Here is a 22,972-nt window from a genome sequence, read left to right as displayed (position 1 = left end):
AGTCCAGGTTTTTCAACCATACATTATTCATTACAGGGGTCAAAGAGGTTAAACAGACATCACAAACCAAATGTCAACCTCGCCTTCTCGAGTGGTCTATAGAACTACGCGGTACACCCTGTCAGAAATTAACGAACCGTTGAGACCGAGTATGGCCGATATAACCCTAGCATTACAAGCATGGAACAAATGCGTTGCTACCACACCTGAAAGAAAGCGAGACTAGTCCAGAAGGTATAGCCAGCAACTTGAACAATTTTTACAGAATTTTTCATTTCGTAGATTTCTAATCTTTTAAAAACATTATATAAAATGAATTTCTATATTTTATAATAAAAAAATTAAAATCATCTCACCTGTGCTTCCTGTCATAAGCCACCAATTCTTTTCGCGACACCAATACCTTCTGTATAATTTTGCTGAGCTCCTCAAATGAAGTCTTGCATTCATTACAGTATTGTTGAGCGAGCATTTGTATAGTTTTGTTTACTTTCAACTGAGCTCCAGCACCAGCAGCTGCCGCCGCACCACCAGCTGCCGACGGTGCCGAGGAAGTCGAAGCAGCATCTTCTTTTTTATCGGGTCTGTGCTCTGTAATTTTAAGAACTAGCGATTCCAAAGTAGGTTTGTTGGCGATGAGTTGTTTGTAAACTCTGTCGGCTTTTTCCAATAAAGAATTTATACTAGAAACCGTCTTTTTGCGATCTTCGTCGCTTTCTATAGGCTCTACAGCACAACAAGGTTTTGCCAGTAAGCTAAAGTCGAACTTTGCATATTTACAGAATCCACATGCGTGGCAGAGGAAAGGATCTTTTTCATCGTAGTTGATAGCACGGCATTTATGACATTGGAAAACGTTTTCACCACAGTTTGCACATACTCCTGGGTTAGCCGGCACCGAGGCACTACATCTTGGGCACTGTAATGTTTCAGATGAAGCCTGGATGTTCTCATAAAAATCTGCGTACTCTACCATTAAATTGCAGGCTACTATTGGTAGAGGAAATTCAATTTTTACTTCAGTTTGTCCAGATTGTAAAGTAACCTTCTTAGCTTTATGCCATAGTGCAGGTTTATTTTTAAGCTCAACTACTGCCTGTACAGATCTATTATTGTAGTAAATATTTACCGTTCTAACCATCTTTGTTCGTTTTAAATCTGCTATTCTTATAGTGATTTTACTAATTGTGTGACTTGAGAGTAGCTTTACAATTTGTGTAGTTGTTGTGAATTTTGAGTCAATCTTAATTGAACTTAATTTAATGACAGTAAACGAAACTTCTGGATTGTTACAAACAAGGCATGGTTCTGATTCCAAATAATATCCGTCAAGATCTACAAATTGGCCCATATGAGCATATAGATTAGCATTTGGATGGTGCGCCAACATTTCGTTCTGAGCTTTAAGAACACTGAACGCTCGTTCGACATATTCGGGAATAGCATCAACACCCTCGACCTTCTCCGTATATCTCAGTGAAAAATAACCAAGTAAATCGACGAACTGGGCAGCTTTTCTACCATAAGCTGGTAGTAATGGCCATAATTGCCATAAAAGATCTAATATGGCTTCTTGATCTTTAGGCTTACAGTTTTTATAAATGGCTAGTGTTAAAGCATGCGCCTGCCATCTTACAGAAGTTATGTTAGTTTCTAGCATAAATGTCTTTATAAAACGAGCAAACACTTCTTTGGATATATGCTTCGTGATCTGCTCAACTAAAATTACAGAGTTAGATTCTTCAAACACGGCTTCGGTACTTGAATCATCAGACTTTTCTCGATCTTTCCTGGACGTTGTTTTCGATGGATCGGGCTTCTTCGCCGGCGAATTAACTACTATTGCGCTTTGAAGAAGCTGTAGGACAGTAGGTGCAACACCATCATCCAAAAGAAAACTGATACGTATCAAGAACTGGATTACATCTTCTTCCTTTATGCAGAAGCGTTGCCAGTTACCGGTGCGACTTTGAGCAACCTGAAAATATTTAAAGTGAATACTAGAGAGGTAACTATACATAAATTATATACATGTGTTTGGTATAGAATTAGGGTTTTAGTTGGGTCAATCAATGTAAACTCCTAGGCCTATTTATCTGGTATTAATTGAGACAGGCAAACGCGCCAATTAGACGTTATCAAGATGAAAATAATTAGTTCCCGTTAAATACTCAAATGTTTGATGTCAATATTGGTTTTTTATTGTATTGTAATAAGACGTATATTTGCAAAGTAAGAAATAGTTGTCAGTGACGTCACTTAAAATTGACAAAACAATTTTTTGTAAGTGGCCTAAAATATTATTGAGATAAATAACGAGATAATACAATCAACATGAATAATACGTTGCCAAGTTATCTGCAAAGATCTAAAAATATCATTTGGTATGATATTTCGGAATTTAACAAAAACCGCTATCTGACAACAAGAATTCCCACTTAAAGGCATTCGTGACAGAAGCTCCAATATGTCAATGGAAAATGGCGAGGAAATGAAAAAATAATAAACCAGATACTAGAAAAAGTGTTATTAGATGAATTTTAATGTGAAATTTTAAAAACTGAATACTAATAAAAACAAAATAAAATGGAAAATGTAAAAAGGATATTTTACAACAAAATCTGTTCGATTATTAAAAAGAACAGTAATAGAACCGAAGTTTTGATACTCAAACAGAACTAGGAAACATCTATTGGCCGGAAAAGATGAAATTGTTTCATGGAGGAGACTGTTATTAGAGACAACACGTGAAGTAACACAAAATAATCCTAAACGTATTTTGTATAGTCAGTTAGAAATTCTATTATCGCACACATTCGAAGAAATAAAATCTTGTTAGAGGATAATGAATTTTCTAAATAGCTATCAGTCATATCGACGCAGAACACAAGTTTAGATCTGAAATAAGTTGTACTAATCATCCTAAAAGTTTCAGCAGTTAAATTTCATTCTTTGGCAGCTCTTCGTTCAGGTTGTTTCTAGTCCAAATCTTTGAATAGTACAATAAAATTTGTTTCTTTTTTAATTATTATAGTTTTTAGTTTTAATTGTTAGTTAAGTGACTTTTATATACAATAATTTTTAAAAATATTTCATGCGGTGAAATAACTTATTGGAAAGCAAGGTATTTTATTACGTGGTTTGACAAGTTATAATATGTATATTATATGTATCGACGCATGCTTTAAAAACTCACATAACTGACCCTTCAAACCAGTGGCGTTGAGCGCTAGCTGTCTTTTACTTTATCTTTGATATCTCGAGTTTTTCACAGCTGGCAACCCTAATTTGCGACCATTTTTTCTCAGACAACCTTATATCATCATATTAAGAAAAAATCCATATACGTCACGAGCAGCGTATTTTATTTAAAAAATAAATGATCGAAATAAAATTTATGTTAAAAATTAATTACTATGAATTGAATTAAAAATATTTGCTGATTGTTTCCAATTGAGGAGTCGGGGGGAAAACAATCATAGTCCACTTTTGGTCGAAATTGAGATGGCTAAGTTTTCTAGTGATGAATATATATTACTTTCGAATGGTATGGAGTAAAAGGGAAAACCATTTACAGTCCTTTTATTACAAATGTTAAATAAAACTGTGTACTGGGGAAGAACCACAATAGTCTTCGCGCTGTGAGAGAATAACCGTCAGGGTCCGAAGGTGCCCCCTCTCTGCCTCAACAGGTCGGGTCGGGTGCAGCATTTCTGTCATTCTCTTTCTTAGTTTAGCTACTTCGTTGGTGTGTTCTAGTTTGCCAGTTGATTCTATTTTAACAATAGTAAAGTAGTTAGTGTACATACTGATTAAAATGGAAAGTAGTGGTAGCGATTGTAGTGACGTAGGAACTGCTGCTAAAAAAAGAAGTCGTGCCGCTATGAAACTTCTGAGAGCTACCACATATGAGGTAAGGTCAGAATGCAAGTGCCACCGTTTTCGTTGTTTTGGGAACGTCAATGAAGCCGAAAGACGATGAATTTTGACTCAATGCAATTAACTTGCTAACTACGACGATCAGAATCGATATTTAGATCAGAGTCGACGAATTCGAGTGGATACAGGGACACCTAATATTGCTTCTTATTGTTATCGTGTTCGGAGTGGCCCCGATGGAGACTTTCGTGATGTGCAAGTATGTTTCAAACCATTCGTATTCATTCATGGAATTTCTGCTTTCCGAGTGCAAAGAATTCGAGAATCACTGGCTTCAACTGGCACTGTACCATTAGACGCTAAAAGAAAATACGGAAATAGGCCCCACAAAATTTCTGACGATACTATCGTCAAAGTGACAGAATTTATTGGTTCGTTGAAAGAAAGAAAATCGCATTAATCCCGAAAAAAAAGTAAGAAAACTTATTTCCGTGAAGAACTCAACATAATTAAAATACCTTCAGCTACTGTTATACACACTAATGTCTCTTTTATTGCCTGTTTACAGACCTAAACCATCAAGGTTAGGTTAGGTTAGGTTGTAGTTTTACAACCATTTGTAGTTACAAATACAACCAAGGTTGTAGTGTTAAAAATATTTTTATTATTTATCTCATATGATCATAGATGTATCAAATAATGATATTTACAGGTAAGTAATGGTCTACTTTTGGTTCTCTTCTAACTTAGGAATTTTGTTTGATAGGATAAGTTACATTGTATGTACTTAGAAAAAAATCCCGATAATAAATGATCTTATGACAAGTTTCGCGAAATTTTTGAAACAAAGTTTAATATTGCATTTGATTTTCCTAAAAAAAAAAACACCTTTAGCTACTGTGAAATTATATGGCAGCAGTGATGAATATAAAACCCTAATCTTGGAGAAATTACAAGAAAAAAACAACGAAAAATTTTATTGTGTAAAAAGAAAATATCGAGAATTGTCGTCAAAAGCAATCGATACCGAAGCCCTAACCACAGACTTCCAAAAAAAATTTACTAACCCCTAATATGACCTCAAACGATTTCTACTATAATCTACTATGCTGGGTTATTTGCAAGCTCGCTGTTTGAATGCAAAGTTAAACCTCGGACTCCTTAATTGTAAATGTGAGTTATGAACAGAGTGATCCTGCAGTGGGATCTTAGACAATAATCAATGTTTATAGCAGATGTAATATTAATTTAATTTCAAGTCCTAGACTCCTAAATAATTTTTAATTGCCTCAAATTATTTTTCTCAGATACCTACAAGCTGACTGGAGCTAATTTTACATTGTTATTAAAATATTGTAATATGCTAATTTGCTGGTAATGAGGCATTAGATTTAAATATTTAACAAATCAGTAAACATTAAGATTTAGAATTAACCAGAAGTTTACTTATGTTTATTAAATATATTAAATTTTTAATTTTATATTTGATGTATGATCACAATTTTAATCTTCTTTAGTTAAATATCTCATTGCTTAAATTATATTTTGCAATTAAATTCTTATGATATTTTTATCATACTGGCTATCATACGGAACCATAAATGCGTCTGACTTTTTCAGTTTTCACTTTGACCTTACAGTGCTTCGCTGCCAGTTAGATCTACGCAACTATTTACAACGTCATAGCTGTTTAGAAAATCCATTACTTCTAACCTTTTTATACATAAAAAAATCTTTTTATCATTATCATCACAGGTCTCAATCAAAGGTACTGTTAAAGAGTAGTCTTTAACAAATAGCCTAATCATAAATTAAAAATTATAATACTGTACGCAATCGATAAAAACTAGTAATTTACCTCAACACAATATTTCAAATGTTCAATTAATTCAACTAGGGCATCATACGGCAGGCTCAAAGCATGCTGAATGTCAGTAGCAGGTTGGTATCCAGCCTTGGTACAACATTCCATTACTCTCTTCATATGGTTTCTCAATCCGTGCAAGTCTCTCAATTGCCTATACGTTTCCTTATTTCCACAAATGAACATGAGTAATTTACGTACTTGTCTTCTTACCTATAGTAACAGAAAAACATATATTACGGATGTTTAGCATTATTTTGTATTTTAGTTTACATTCTTACTAAATAAATACACATAAACCGGGGAAACCCTTGCTCGAAAGAAATCCGTTATTATATAAAATAATTACGGTTATTTTTTTAGGAGTTGGTAACACTGCAACAACTGTCAAGTCGCGACGCAGAAGCTCTAATCTTTCCCTCATCAACCTATTATGGTTAACGTGGCATATTTCAATAAACAAACAAATTAATGCAATACTTACAAAAGGTGTCTGTGGTGTCATCATATAATCACAGAGATGCTTATACCATGATACATGAAACGCGGCACTGATAGGCTCTGAAACATCCGAATGCCTATGCACCTGATAAGGTAACCTCAAAGCTATTTCTGTCAAAAGTTGCGGATACGTGTGGAATACGTCTTGATTGTCTTTAACAAACTGCCTCTGGAAAAATGGTGTCATATCAGGTGGAGGATGAGGCAATCTTTCTTTAAGAAGATTTCCTGTGATGCTGACAGAATCGTCCTCATTAGTAGAGTTTCGCCAGTAGCTCAACAAAGCTTGAAGGAGTTTATTGCAGTAGTTTATAATGTCAGCTTTATGAAGAGCTGTTGCTGTGGTGCGAGAAACAAAGGTAGTGCTGTCTGGTATTGGGGTTTTGCTGGATGTTGATGTTGATGATGTTTTACATCTTTGCATTAATACACCTAGAAAAAAAAAAATAAATATTATGATATTTATATCTTAAAAGTAGAATTATATCTGAACTTACTGAGTAATCTCAACAATATTAACTGAACTTCTCGTTGAGTGGTTCGTGTGCAAACATCAGCAAAATTATCATTTGTTAGTTGTAATTCACTTATTATTGTTGTTAAAAGTGAATTTAAACATACTCGGTCTCGTTCTGAATGGCCATCAATATCTGCAGTTAATTGTAGTACCACCTAAAAAGAATATACAGCTTTATAGTATATAATTCGGTTATGGATTTTAAAAACTATAACACATACATGAATTGCATCAAAATTTTTTAGTAGGTACATTTAAACTAACACTAAAACACGAAAGTAATTGTAGATGCTATAAACAGCAAATATTCATGAATAAAAAAATTATTTATTTATTATATTAATTTTGACATGACATCTTAGAAAATTCACTGTAAGTGACGACAAACTCCCAATGCATCACCCCTCATCAAAGGATTAGTCTATCATGAGCTCGAATAGTTCTACTGTTTCTTCTCAGTGACATAACTGGTGTAGAGAAATTTTCAGAGGGACCTAATTGTGATGTCGGTTCATCTTTTTCTACGATTTCAAAAGTTTCCTCTAATTTTGTGTCAGTTTCAAGAAGTTCAACCTTGATATTGGGTAATAGGTGGAGAAACTTCCTATTTCTTCTGTATACACCTTGGGGACTTCGAAGGATATATGAATAGGAAGACCAATGTTTTTTTAACGACTCCTTGACTAAGTCTAAGTCAAGAGGTATACCTATACCTCTTGTCCATGAGTTAATTCAGAAAATTCAGAGGCTTGATGGTGAGCCTGAAAATTCAACTTTTTTCCTTTATCTTTTCCTCCCTCATATGTACCTTTTGTGAATCTGGAACTGTCGGAATCAATTGTGATGAGGCAATTATAATCGTACCTATTAGGAATTGGAATCAGTAGTTCAGCTGGACTATAACCATTACTTATAAGTTATAGAAAATATTAGGTTGCGCACTTTTTATTTAGTATGATTCATTTTTTTATAGTCTACTTCCTTTTCGATTTTGTTTTATGTAAACCGTTTTAAGCATCCCAGGTTTTCTTCTTTTTATCTACTGCCCACCAGAGCTGCCAAGCAAGGTCTGAAAGTTTTGACTCACTTTCCAAAGCTCGCCGTTGTATATTAAAGACACCTAGCAGCCTTTAGCATTGTGTAATAACATTGGAAATCCTAAGATTTCCTACTTAGCGAGATGGCGTTTTAACGTCTGTAAATAAATATTTTTATAATTATTGCACTATGACGGGAGAGATATTAACTATATTAATAATTAACGGAAGATCTATTAACAACATAAGATATGCAGATGACACCGTAATTATGGCAAGCTCTGCTGAACAACTCCAATTACTGATAAACAAAACAAACAGTTTCTGTGAAAAATATGGACTAAAAATGAATATAAAAAAGACCAAATACATGATAATAACAAAGAAAACAAATATACCAACAAACATACATTTGGGAAATATACCGATAGAAAGGGTTGATAAATACAAATACTTAGGAACCTGGATTTCAGACAATAATGATCAAACAACCGAAATAAGAGCAAGGATAGAAATAGCAAGAAATGCGTTTGTAAAAATGAAAACAATTCTCTGCAATAAAGACCTTAGATTAGAACTGAGAGTAAGAGCACTGAGATGCTACGTGTTTTCGATACTGCAATATGGACTTGAAAGCTGGACATTAAAGCAAGAACACATAAATAAGTTACAGTCCCTTGAAATGTGGTGTTACAGGAGGATGCTTAGAATAGCATGGACACAGAAGAAAACTAACACGAAAGTATTGCGAGAAATAGGCAAAGAATGCGAAATAATAAACACAATAAAAATAAGAAAGTTACAATATCTGGGACACGTAATGAGGGGACAGTGATATGAACTGCTAAGGCTGATAATACAGGGAAAGATAAGAGAAGGAAGGAGTATAGAAAGAAGGAGAGTATCATGGTTGAAGAATTTAAGGGACTGGTTTAAATGCAGTTCTATAGAACTCTTCAGAGCAGCAGTAGATAGAGTAAAGATAGTGATGATGATATCCAACCTCCGATCGGGAGACGGCACTTAAAAGAAGACGGGAGAGATTTAATTTCGATTCAAAGCCTCTGCATATGTCGCTCTGATGATACCTAATGAGGTTGAAATACGTATAAGTGCATGATAGGTACCCTGCATTGACATTAAATCTAAGAGTGCGTTCATTACGGAGACCATGGCATGGTATCCTCGCCTAGAGCATAGCACTGACAGTGAACGCTCGCATTTAAAATAATGCATTTATTTTACGTGGCGATGATAATATAATACCATCCTATGGTCCGATCGAGGGTCGGCGCCTCGTTATGAACGCACACTAAGACCGTCTTTCTGTCATTGTGTAATACTTTAAACCAGGATTTATTTGTCTACTACTGATTAGAGTACTGAATATTACTTCCAGGTTTAGTGTATGTCACACTGATAACATTCATGTCATTATACAACACTGTATAAAGTATTTTTCAGGCTCTCTCTACACGTTTTTACCGAAAAATACAAAGTACAAAAATAGGGTACAAATAATTATATTATTTAAATAAAAAGTAGAAAAAAATCATCATCCATCATCAATATCAGTTGGCGCTTAAGCCCTTCGTGCGCCCTGGCCTGCGTAAAAACACTCTTCCGTCCTTCCCTGCCAAGTGTCTGTCTTCTCCATCCCCTTGAAATCACTTCCCAATATTTACCTAATAATCAATATATATATATATATATATATATATATATATATATATATATATATATATATATATATATAATAAACAGCTAACAAGGGTACTTTAAGTTTACGGCGCTTACTTCTACTGTAAATCCCTACAAATCGATATTGTATTTCTGAATAAAGTATACATATTGAAAATATTTCACCACACTGTGCTATAAATACTTTTATTAAGTTACTACTTGTAGAATACATACTTACTTGTAAAAAGGGTATTACTCTGACTCCATCAACGTTTTTCAGCTTTGGAAGATACTCTACCAGTTTTTCCAGAAGCTGCAGCCTGAGAACGTGTAATCTACTACTGCTTTCAGTTTCCAGTTCAACTTCTTCATGCTGGGCATCGGCCTCAACCATACCGGCAACCGTATTAGCAATCGAACTGGTATCTGATCTAGAAACTAGATTTATTGCTTCTTGCATATTATCTCCATATGCGGAAGACCTACAAATATTCTTAATTAGCATCTTAAATATTTACTGTATCAATAAAATTAATAATGAAAGACTGCAAATGTGTACAAACCTTCCAGAAACATTGTGTTCTCCAGTAATACTTTCAACTCCACTACCACCACTTTCTGATCCAGCTTGTTCTGCAGGTGAAGTCCTCAAAGTTGAACCATCAGTTGCAGCTGTTGAACCTTCATCATCTGATCCAGCTGCTGAAGCTGTTGTGTCACTAAAATTAGCAGATTCTTGCGCTTGCGCATTTTGGCCTTGGTGGGCGCCAAGGACGTCTTGACCTAATTGGACTTGAAGACTTTGTAGGGTCTGGTTTTGTTCACCTCCAATTTCATGATCCTAAAATAAGTTTCAAATAAAAAAAAACTATTGAACTCAAAATATAAATTTGTAGACACAAATATAAATATAAATTTGTACAAACCTGTAGACTTAATGCAATTGCCAATTCTACCATAGCTTCGTCATCAGCATCTGGTGGAATATCCAACAATGGAGGAAAGCCTACTCCACCGCCAAGTAAAGCTTCCAAAGCATTAACATTGTGGTTGTCTTGCTGTTGACCGGGCTGTTCCAGTAATCCAATAGCTTCAATAGCGTCCACATCATATTGATTTGGGTGTCTTGGTTGCAAGTCTTCTTCATGACTAACTGATTGTTGTATAGCGGGAGGAGTCTTAGACCTATCATCTGTGCTCTTCTGAAGCGGTGGTGAAACACAATGTGGAGGGCTAGGTATGAAAACCTTTCTTCTCTTGGTCTTTGGTTTAAGCACTATACTAAGAGCTTGTTTAGCGCTAAATGCAATCAGAGGATCATTGCACAATAACAGTTGAAGATATACTGCTATGGTGACATTGCTGTATGTATCACAGCTGTTAAAGGCATGCACTATTTCAACAAGTGCATGAACAATCTGTTCGGTGTGCTTGAGTCCTTGTGAAACTACTAGGGACAATGAAGGAATTTCTGGATTCAGAGAGTGCAATAACCAAAGGACCTCCATTAGCTGAAGAAGAAGATGTTGACTATGTTGTTTACGTTCAAATGGTTTGATTTCTTTGGAGGTTGAACCTAAAAGAAACCAAGTGTAAAAAGTTTATCAATATATTGATTTAATTGTAATCGTCAAAAAGTTTAGATTCAATTACAACATCAGAAATAATGCACGTGACGCAGCTTATAGAAAAATACAAAATAATATTGCTCGTCTGAAGTTACACCTCTGTGTCGATTTTGGACCGATGGCCCTTGGACCGATGTGGTCCAAGGGCCATATTCTAATCCAAAAAAACCTGACCATAGTCTATGTTTCAATAGTTACGACTCACCTCGTATATAAAACTAACAATACTGAAACATAGATGTTTTATACTTCTAAAATGGTTCGCTTAAGAGCATGTTTCATTGCCAAAAACTTTTTATTTAAATATTGCATTTAAACTGCACGAGTGAATTTAATTCAATAGAAACTCACCTTGTTTTTCTCTTATAATATTTTCCAGAGGATCTTCCAGGACAACATCTTGTATCGAAGTATGACTATCGGCAAACTTTACCAAATTCTGTGGTCTAGCAACAGCAATTCCTCTTACAATCAAAACCAGTCTATAATAGCTCTCAGCATCTAAATCTTTAATGTTAGTACTTGTCATTTCTGTCAAAGTTGTCAAAACATGTTGAAGTAACGCTTGGTCTTTGTAATTATGATATAGTAGCCTTGTAGAGTGAAGTGATGATAAAAGAGCCTTAGAATGGATTTGTACTGACGGCTGGGTAGGAAGAGTTAACAAGGACGTTGCAACTTTAAGTGTTGGTGTCTTGAAGGTAGCCAGTTTGTCTTCAGTTGAATGCAGGGAGAAGCTGCCATCGAGTGATTCAAGTATGCCAACCACAAGCCTAAAATATAAAATAAAAATTACATCTTAATTTAATTTTTAATTCATGCAATATCTTACTTTTCGAGTTTACTTAATTGAGCTTTATTTCCTGAACTTTGATCACTATCTGAATTGGAAGCAGCCTGTTGGGAACTTCCCGTACCACCAGCAGCTACATTTTCGTCACTTTCTTCGGGCCATCCAAATGAATCCTTAGTTTTTCCATAAATTTTTATACTATCGACCATAGTAACAGTTTCAGGGTCTTGGGAAGGACCAAATAGGATTGTGAGTTTCTTGTCTGCTTGAAGGCCTTCTTCTCTTGAGAATGGAATGTCATACCAGCGGCTGCGAGTTGCTGTTATAGGAATTGTACGTCCAAATATCTAAAAGGAAAAATTAGAACCATATCTACATAACCATGAATTAAATACCAACCTCTACAAAAGATGGGATCCTTATGACATCTTGACTTCCAACTAATACTCTCAATCCCACCATAACAATGTTCGGATCATTATTAGTTACTTCGATGGAAAAGCCTAATGGTTTATTGCAAGCTACGTATAAGCCAGTAGTGTTGAGTCGATTTTTCAGTTGTGCCTGGTTATAAATTTGCAAAAGATCATTACCGCCTATTTCAACCTCGGTCAGAATTGTGCAATGTTCAAAGAAGTCCACTGGGAAGTTTACGGAATTTGTAGTCTTCCCTGATTTTATTATTTTCTTCTTTTTCGGTTTTACGGACGAGTTGGTAATATTAGCTTGAATGCTTGACGACATCCAAAAACCTTGAAATAATAATAATATCCAATTGTAGAGCTCTAGTATCAATAAAAGGTAAGCGGTTGTATCATTTTTATATACCAATTACCAAGTAAATGAAACTGCATATATAAAATACTACAAGCGAACAATGCGATTAACAATTAATGAAACAGTCCGTATAATATCGGGTTGTCAGAAACCGACAACCACCGAAGACATCTATCCCATAGTTGGAATCGCTTTATCATCCATCAAAAGACAGGTCACGACAGAGGTAGAACGAAAGGAGCAGGAGACGGACCGAAGAGATCGTTTGCATAACCAGCAAACTCAGCCAAGCAGACTTCTCAGCCGACGTCTCGGAAAGGCTTAATGAAACCATCAAGATCCGTCCTCGAAGCACCTGAAACGCGATCTTATGACAAGCGTCAGCTTTCAATACTTTTGCCCCTTCAGAGGAAATGGATGCAGGACGCAAATGACCTAATTTTATTAAAAAAAAAAAAAAAAAAAAAAAAAAAAAAAAAAAAAAAAAAAAAAAAAAAAAAAAAAGGTTGTTTTTGTGATATGCAAAAGTAATATCATACAACAAAAAATCATTTAACAATTTTATAGAATACGAAATGCTGCGAAAAATAAAACTCAATACTAAACAAAAAGCAGTATCACTCAGCTAAACACTGATGTCATTCATGAGCTTACTGAACGGCCCGTCCACTGTTTATGGCAGAAATGCAACAAACAATGAGAATAAGCTATGTGAGTGGTCAATCCATTATGAGGACAAAATCACAAAAACAGTTTTAAAAAACATCGGTATGGTGGATTCCCCATGTCTAAAATCGACGAAACAGTTTCGTGGTGAAATTTGGGGAAGAAATGTCAATTCAAACTAGTGTTTCTATGAAAATTTTAGCTACAATGTTTTGGGATTGTGAATTTTCTTTATTACTCCAAAAGAATGGGAATGTCCAATATGACCATGAAAACTAGTCGAAATTCATTTGACTGTTTTTGAATATCCGCCACATAGTTTACACCTTTCCCCAGGTGACTGAAATGTGTTTGGTTCAATAAAAGATAAAACCTGCTGGAACAATTCATAACCGAATAATTATAAAGACATATCCTCGATATTTTTATGGAAATCGGATACAGAATCTACTTAGACGCTGGGAAAAATATATTCAAAGGCACTTCTATGGGAAAATAAGTTCATTATTCGTCAATATCTATACGCTGTGTTTGAGCTTTGCCTAAAACAAGTATTTATGCAGTTCAAACGTCAAACAACATATAGAGAATGAACTTTTTGAATAAGAAACACAAAACTAGTTACAGACGAATAGATTCTTATAGATTTTGTGATGAAACTTTTCAACGCCTTCTCTCACATGAAATATAGAAAAATATATATCAGCTTATATGCATATAAAAAAGAGAAAGACCCAGAACAAGGTTCCTTGATAACATCGATGAAGACATGAGAAATTTGGGAATACGTGCTTGGCGGAGAAAGGCGATGGATAGGGACGACTGGAGAGATATTCTTGAGGAGGCTAGGGACCCACGCAGGGTTGTAAAGCCAGAATGATGATGATGATGATATGTATATAACGTAAATAATATATAAAAGCTCAAAAACATATTATGGCCATTTCTATTTGCAAAATTTAAATGCGAAAATGCGTATGAATATTCTAAGACTCCTGTTAGAGCAATACAATTGTCAAAAAAAGGTAAACTCACCTGTTTGATCCATATTAGCCATATACATTTTTAAGCTACCATCTTCGCACAGCAGAATCAACGTTGTTCTCAATTCATTTCCAGAACTATGCCTAATGGCAACCATATCCATAATCTTACTTTTGGCTGGTACAACTCTAATCTCCTGTATTAAAATCGTGTCCGGTTTGAGCATCAAGATAACAGGATTGTTATTTGATTGCATAGCGCAACAAATTAAACCAGGATGGTTTGGGATCTCCGTCCACTGGCATAATGGTTGGTTAGCAGAATTTTTCGAACCGTTACTTTTTGAAGTAGTGTTATTGGTCTGCGGTAAGTTTATGGCAAACACTAAAGGTAAGCTGTTGCTTTTAGGATTGATGGGAGATATAAAACTTTTTCCTTGGGCATAACTGTAGAATAAGAGGCCAAGAGTATGTGAGTAATAGATCGATACGCCACCTCCTGCTACTTGACCAATGACATCCTAAAATTAATGCAATATTATAATAAATAAATTAACGGCAAAAAAATAAAACCGTTAAATTAAACCGATTATAGCATCCTACCCGTGGAAAGCTTTGACTAAATAAAATATTTTTGAATACGGGTAATTTATACCAAATTAACTTAAACTTAGTGAGTCTTTGGAACCACCTTGTGTATTGTGAGAAGAACTATATTCATGATTAAGTTAACAGGGTATTAAATGTAATAAAAGAATCTGAGCTGAGCTTTTTCAGCTATACCTGCGTGAGTACACTAAATGCAATACAAGCATTACAATGTTATAGCATTTTTTCCAACTCTGTATATCATACAAATTTGCCATAAGGTTTTAATTATATATATATATATGTTACGAGCAATGCCCGAAATTGGACAATCCTAGCATTGTACGTAAAATCTTGTCCACTTCTAGAATTGTACCCCTTTATTGTACAATCTACGAAATAGACCTAATCGTCGGACTTTGTATAAAAGAATTGCTGTACAATGTTCGAATTTCAATAAATAGCCATGCGTCAAAGTTTGGGAATATGACAGATATCGATTCATATCGATTTTTACGATTATTCCACATTTATTAGCAAAGAAAAACAAACATCAATGAGGTTATAAATCCATAACTAATTAGGGCTTTTGACTTCTGAATTGTAGGATTCAATTATTTTAAATTATCATACACGTCTCTTAAAAATCTGAAATGTTTCACTAACATTATCACTCTATTGTAGAACAATTTTTTCTTATTATTTATATTTTAGTTTGACACACCATTTTATCACATTGTTCGTTAAAGAACCACTCTATATATAAATAGAGAATATAAAATTTTGATTTGGTGTGTCGCTTGTCATAATAATCGATTCGAATCGATTAGCGTTTCGATAATCATTTTTAATTTTGATCATTTCGGACATTGTACAGTTTGGTGGTACAATGCTAGAAGTGGACAATAATTTCCGTACAAAGCTAGGATTGTCCAATTTCGGGCTTTGCCCGTAACATATATATATATATATATATATATATATATATATATATATATATATATATATATATATATATATATATATATATATATATATATATATATATATAGCATAGAGCTGCGCCATCGAGTTCTATTTTGCGCTAAGGCCTTCACCTCATTCCAAGACTTTCCTTGACCTCTTATCTCGTTCATGATGGATCTTCTCCAAGTTCGTACTGGGCGACCTCTTTTTCTTCTTCTTTGGGGATTCCACTCTAGGGCAATCTTTGCAGTACTGAAATTATTTTTTTTGAGTGTGTGACCAATCCAACCCCACTTTCTGGACTTTATTTGATGTTCTACCCTTTTTTGTTCGGTCAAGTGTAGTAGATTTTCGTTTCTGATGATGTTAGTCCAGAAAATACGAACAATTCGTAGTCATTTATTAATAAAGACCTGCTTATCTGTAAGGGTTTTTGTCACTTTCAAGGTTTCACATCAGTAGAGTAGAACAGACATGACATTTGACTGGAATATGCGGATCTTTGTCCTTGTAGTATACTCGCCAGATCTCAAAACAGGGTTGAGCATGCTGAATGCTTGTTGAGCTTTTCATATCCTCATACGAATATCGTCCTCTGTACCTCCGCTTTCTGTTATAACACTTCCCAGATAAATTTACTAATATTGATTTTCAAACCTACTTTATTGGCTTAAGTGGAAAGTGTTTCCAATTGATCAGCCACATCTTGGAACCTTTGTCCTAACAGGCACATATCGTTGGCGTATTCCAGATCGCTTAAGCGTGTGGTTAACGTCCATTGTATCCCTCTTGTGTCTGAGTCTAGTTTGGAGAGAACATAGTTTACGGCTATGTTAAAAAGAAACGGAGAAGGTACGCATCCCTGTCTGACTCCAGTAAGTATGTCAAATTCGTCGCTGTTGATTCTATTGTGTGTCACGTTGCATTTCGCCTCAATGTAAAGTGATTTTATAATGGAAATTATTTTATGCGCGATATTTCTTAGCTCTAAAATTTTTCATAAAGCATCATGGGATAAGCTGTCAAAGACACGCTCGAAGTCAACAAAAACCATGTATAGGGGTATGTTCCATTCAACCGATTACTCCATTATTACCCTCAAAGTATTAATGTGGTCCATGCAGGAGGATTCTGGTCTAAAGCCTGCTTGACCAGCTCGAAATTCAATCTTGTTTGTTAATCTTTTAAGTATGATGGTCGTGTAGATTTTATTTATTCCGGTAAGCAAGGTTATTTCTTTCCAATTTTTGCACAGTGTGAGGTTGCCCTTTTTTTGGAAGCCTATGATGTTACCCATTTTCCAGCCCGCTGGAATGCGGTTTGTTTCCCACACCTCTCGGATGTTACCGATTCTCGGAGACTTGTTATTTCTCAGAGATTTGATAGCTGTTATTACCTCAGTTTTGGAAGGGGCCTCGCAAGACATACGCAAGTCTACATTCTGCGGGTTTTTGACAATTTCATCTGCGTTTTCCCTGGGCGTGCCTAGCATCTCCTGAAAATGCTCTTTCCACCTCTCTGCTTGGTCATTTGTTGTAGTAAGTAATTCGCCTGTCTTGGATCATACAATATTTGAACAGTTTTTGGCCCAGGCCAAATTTTTTGTTATTCGTCTAGTAATTTCGTATAGCTCTGTAGTTATGTTGTGTTGTGCAGCTGTTTCAGCTTGTTTTGCCAGTTCTTCAACCCACCTACTTTTGTCTCTTCTTGCATTTCTTTTAACTGCTTTATTTATTGTTTCATGTTCTTGTTGTCGGTTCGCTCTTTCTTCTACAGTTCTTGCTTGCAAAATATCTTTCTTTTGCTGTTTTCTTTTCTCTCTTTAATTTGCGTCTTACAAACCTTCGAAAGAGAAACACTTACAATTGCGTTTCAAAATCTTCGACGAGAATAAACAAAATCCAATTGTTTATTTACATTGAAAAATGCCGCTATGAGAAAAACATAAAGCCGACTGGGAGATTGTACCGGCGAGAGACGGTCGAAGCATTATAATCAGAATTACCGTTTAGATCGTCTAGGAGTCAAGTCGAAATTGTTACTCTGGCAATGGGCCAGTTTAGATCGCGTTCGGGACTTCGGTTCTGGCGCAAAGCGTCTCCTGAAAGATCACCGCTTATTCAATATAGGTGTTGGTAGTTTTTGTGCTTTCGTTATGAGAAATCTACTATGGTTCTTTTAGTTTGTGATATATCTCTTGGTTCAAAAGATGATAGCTACCTGCTTATAGGAGCGGAGCTAAAACGGTGTTCCTCAATTCCATGGATTCCTACTTTAGTCGAGAAGTCCTGGGAAGCAGTTTATCCACGTATTCGTTATTAGAGAGATCCGCATATATTGCAGTCAAAGGGTATAGTTAAAAACCCAAAATTCAAAATTTTACTTTTGGTATTTCTGTTAAAGAAAATTACAAAAAATTGCAAGAGTTGAAATTTTCTTAGTGTGCCCTTTTAAAATGTGTAGTAGTCAGTGAAGTGCCAGTCATCTGTCCTTGTGGAGTATTCGGTGCTTATCGTTTCTTGGCCAAAAATGTAAGATTGCTTACTTTCCGGATCAGCGCAATTTATTTGGTATGTTTAGAAATTTAAAAATCAATGCATGTATTCAAGTTATCAGCTTAATGATAATAATGAATATTAGCAAAGTAAATTCTTAATTTTTTTATTCAATTTTTTGTTTATTTTAAAATAACATTTATTATTGAAAGATATAAAATTTGTTTTAAAAATATCATTTTTTAATGACAATTTCTGTTTTTGTAAAATGTAATTTAAAATGTCCACTTAGTTATCATACGGAGTTTTTGATCCAGCAATAAACATAGTTAGTAGGTAACCACTTACAATACCACTACAATACCCAACTTATGGGCATCCTTTTTACCCATACAGGTTTATTGTACGTTACAATGTTATACAGCAGATTCGCTCTTAACAAACTCAACCATTCAATGGACACCTGTCCTACACCTATATTTTTAAGACAAAAAGCATTTGGATATATTAACCCTCTCCCACTCAATAACAGGGCTGGATAATAAATTATATATAAAAAATCTTTTGAAAGAAGCAAAAATGTGAAAACACATACTGAAGATATAGTTGTTGAAATGTACATGTGCTGTAAACATGAGCACATAATAATGACAAGCATATACACTTTTTAAACACACTTGTTAAAACTTGATACCTAGTCTATGTTATATAAAGAGAAATAACTTACCGCCGCTTCTAAATGAAAAACTTCTAAGGTATTTGTCACATAAAATGAACCATATTTCGTAGAGGAGTCGTCATTCAAAATTTCGGTGTATATGTGCCCCGGTGAAGACATTAACAAAATGTGATAAGTGCCTTCATCATACATGAACGTACAATCCCGTATCTTTCCACTTGGTACCAAAAAGTAGTACTGAGGACTTAAAGCGTCAGTAGCTAAGTCGTAGATTTTCACAAAATCTGCTGTTACGAGAGCTAATTTGGTTTGAGAACCAGGTAGCCATATAGCTTTTATGATGAAATTTCCAGTTTCTAATTGGGGATGTAGCACTAAATGATCACAAACTGACCCTCCAGATGTGAATGTGAGTACATGACAATCCTTCAATCCACAGACAGCTAAAAAGTCTTCATTACAAAGATTACTTGATAGCGATAGTACAGTAAAAGGTATTGGTGCTGTAGATAGTCTTGTTAATGTCAACTTTCTAGTAGAAGAATCAGCTTGTTTAAGTAAAGCTGACAATTGTAATACAGTTATTTTGCCCTTTTCGTGTGATACTGCCAAATGCTGTCTACGACCTTGTGTAGATGTCATACAACACATTGCAATCCTTCGTACTATATGTGCCGAAAGCAACTGTCTTATGGTTTGTCCTTGTTCACCAGCATAACTCATTCTAACATTTTCAAAAGCTCCTTCTTGAGAACCTACAAGATAATACAAATATAAAGTCAGTTTAAATATTATTTTAAATCAACTTTACCCAAAGTTGGTACCATAAGTTGATCTGTATGTACATATTTCTTTTCATTTGAATATAGTTGATCCAAGGCCTTAATACCGCGTAAGTGGCATCCTACAAGTGAATTTCTACGACAGTTTTCTTCAATAGCTGGGATTAAAGATTGTAGGAATTCCAAAAGAGATCCTGCCACCAAACTAGATCCTAAATAGTTGACGATGAACTCTTTCGAACCATCTAACTGTTTGACAGTGTTCGAATTTTTTCGCTCCTTATAAATAATCTAAAAAAATGATAATTATTCGTTTAAATGATATATTTTTTAAAATAGATTTAAAACATATTTTTGAAAAAAATACATGATGGTTCATCACTTTGTGACTTTGTGTAGCCAGGAGAATCCTAATACGAAAGCGATTGGTTTCTATCTCGAGCACAGGACTATAGACAAAAACCAAGTACTAGAGACAACTAGTGATTAGCCTGAGGTAAGAAGGAACTACCTTAACATACGAAGAACAATGTGGTGAAACATGTCATGTTATTTTTTAATAAAAATAAATTTTTAAAGCTTCCTTACCTTGTCAGCTGGGATGGGACTTGACGTTTTTCTTCTTAAAGAACTGGTCAACATATGCTCAGAGTTGTTTCCAGTTGCTGCATTATTGGTTTCGTTGGTTTGGGGACTTCTCTTTACCAAGGCTTGACAACTTCCATCCTCTTTGGCGCCACAATCACAGAAAAAGTTACCATACTTGGCGTAACTCAAATCGTGCCCTTTGTGACAAACTCTGGCACAGATGGAGCATACACCAACGCCATCTAACATTTTACAAGTGTGACAGTGGTACCAGTGCTGATTCATAAATTCTTTTTGGGTTACAGTGAAGGTGCAAAGTTTGTTGCATAAAGAATCTTCATCGCTATCTTCGCCGCTATCATCGTCATCGTTAGCGAAGTCCTGCCACTCAGATTCCAACTCTAAAGGTGACTCACTTTCCCAAGGAGGACTAAGAGGTCTTATCGTTTGTGGATGCTGGGCAGTAATAGTTGATATAACATCGCTAACATAGTCTAGAATACTAGAAGAGGCTTCCATCATAGCATTTTTCTTCAAGGAATCAGGATTACTAGTTAATTTTTCAATAACGTCTTTTTCTGAGATGCGTTTGTTACACAGTTCTATCCATTCCGCTGTAGCAGGGAATAAATAACTGTGACCTAAAAATAAAACATTCATAAAAAATATCCACAAAAAGGGAAAAGAAGACATGATACTAGAAGACTATTTATTAGCAAATGATCAAAATGAAGCTTATGGGCCTTTCCAGAGAAAAAACATTTTTTTAAGTTCTTTACAAATTTAAGGGAAATAAAAACTATATATTGAAAGTGTAGTATGCTGCTTCTACCCTTCGATTTACTGGGCGCGATTGTGATAATGGGACCAGTCATAGGAATACTTAACACATTCCCTGCCAGCCATATTTTCGTATATGTGCCTCTACGGGCCAATGTTATTATACTGTAGTGTTTTGTATATAAAGCCTTGCTGTTTATTTCGTCAAAATTATTGTTTATTTACAAAATTAAAAACCGCGTTGATCCCATCGGACCAACGCGGACCGTTGAAGCACTTCGATGCCTCTACACGTCGTTGGTCCCACTGCAGTGAGGAACACATGACACGGCATAACTTAAAATTTTTATATCAGTCTATGTCAACTGAGTGTGTATGTTATAAAAAGTTAAAAGTGTTGATTTTATGTGTTTATCTTCAAAATTATAATATAATTAAGCGCCAAATATTATTTTTAAACTATTATTTTGTACTTTGTGATACACATTTCAGAATGTTTCCTCGTAAACGTAAACTGACAAATCTACAGTTACAAAAATATGCAGACAATTGTGGAAAAATGTCAGATGAAGATGACTGGGAACCGTTCGAGAGCTCAGCTCCAGTATGGATCCTAATGAATCATTCCAGTATGAGTCCGAATCAGAAGCAGAAACATCATCCAATTCAGAAAGTGTAGAAAATATGCAGACATATTCTTTCTCTGTTCCATCGAGAGTGAAACCAGGTGTAGCAGCATTGTTGGCGAATGGTACACCAGGTGAATTTTTTGATGCTGTAGTAGATGATAAAGTAATATCCCTTATTTGCGATGAGACAAACAACTATTCGACTTAACTTCTTACAGCTGAGGACGCTATACCAAACTCCCGTTTACATGCTTGGAATCCCACCACAAAGTCTGAAATTAGTAAAACAACCATTACTGCCTGACTACTGGAGCACATATGAGCTATTTAGTAATATCTTTGATTCAAAGACATAACATGACGAAACATGAAACGACTACAACAAAAGTAAAGCAGCTGTAGATTTATCAGATCAATTTGGAGCCTATTCAAATCCACTCAGGAAAAGTGTAAAGTGGATTTAAAGGGATTTGAACTTATTGTAACCACATCTTTAGTAAATGCGTACATTTTATATAAACTGATAACAGGAAACACGATCTATATAACAGATTTCCAAAAAGATGTGGTCAATAAAAGCCGAGGAAACTGTAGACTGCGCCACTCATACCTCATGCCTGATTAAAGTTAAGAAAGAGGGGAATAAATATAGCAGAAGAAAAATGTGCAAGAACTGCTACAAAAAAATTCTTCACGAGCCATCTCTTTAGATTTGGGAACACATAATAATCGGAGGGGGCTAAATCAGGAAAATAAGCCGGATGAGAAAGCAATTCGAAGCCCAACTCATGAATTTTTGCCGACTACTGGAAACATATTTCAGGTAAAGGCAATCAAAAAATTTAAAAATGTTCGCTGTCCAAAAATACTTTTGGAGCTTCAGAAAACTGAACTCTACTACTCCCGTTACTGACACTACTCACTCACATATCATCTCCGTAAAATGGGCAAAGTAGACAAAGCAACATCCATCACGACATTTAAGTAATCGAAAAAAGGTACCAATGTCATTGGAACGAAGCTATGCTTGCAGAATACTGCAGATTTACATGTAGAGATGCTCCGGAACTCACTTACAAGAGACAAGTTAAAAGACGGCGATCAAACGAAACCAATACACGATTCTCTTTAATTCTA

The 22,972-nt window shown here is 35.1% G+C and overlaps 1 protein-coding gene across 1 annotated transcript in view; it reads right to left on the bottom strand.

Moving 5' to 3' along the window:
* Positions 1 to 22,972, bottom strand: part of poe (E3 ubiquitin-protein ligase-like protein poe) — a 103,524-nt gene that overhangs the window by 31,050 nt on the left and 49,502 nt on the right. The window contains exons 18-31 of the mRNA XM_072530367.1: positions 20,427 to 21,067; positions 19,868 to 20,129; positions 19,105 to 19,811; positions 14,381 to 14,849; positions 12,302 to 12,654; positions 11,942 to 12,249; positions 11,461 to 11,882; positions 10,408 to 11,057; positions 10,045 to 10,322; positions 9,720 to 9,963; positions 6,742 to 6,916; positions 6,228 to 6,676; positions 5,738 to 5,956; positions 357 to 1,978 (exon numbers count right to left, since the gene is read on the bottom strand). Of these exons, the coding sequence (XP_072386468.1) occupies positions 357 to 1,978; positions 5,738 to 5,956; positions 6,228 to 6,676; positions 6,742 to 6,916; positions 9,720 to 9,963; positions 10,045 to 10,322; positions 10,408 to 11,057; positions 11,461 to 11,882; positions 11,942 to 12,249; positions 12,302 to 12,654; positions 14,381 to 14,849; positions 19,105 to 19,811; positions 19,868 to 20,129; positions 20,427 to 21,067 (6,799 nt within the window). The remainder of the gene's footprint in view (positions 1 to 356; positions 1,979 to 5,737; positions 5,957 to 6,227; positions 6,677 to 6,741; positions 6,917 to 9,719; positions 9,964 to 10,044; positions 10,323 to 10,407; positions 11,058 to 11,460; positions 11,883 to 11,941; positions 12,250 to 12,301; positions 12,655 to 14,380; positions 14,850 to 19,104; positions 19,812 to 19,867; positions 20,130 to 20,426; positions 21,068 to 22,972) is intronic.

The sequence above is a fragment of the Diabrotica undecimpunctata genome, chromosome 4 (assembly GCF_040954645.1).
Source record: "Diabrotica undecimpunctata isolate CICGRU chromosome 4, icDiaUnde3, whole genome shotgun sequence".
Lineage (NCBI taxonomy): Eukaryota > Metazoa > Arthropoda > Insecta > Coleoptera > Chrysomelidae > Diabrotica > Diabrotica undecimpunctata.
This window is presented reverse-complemented; position numbering and strand designations above follow the sequence as displayed.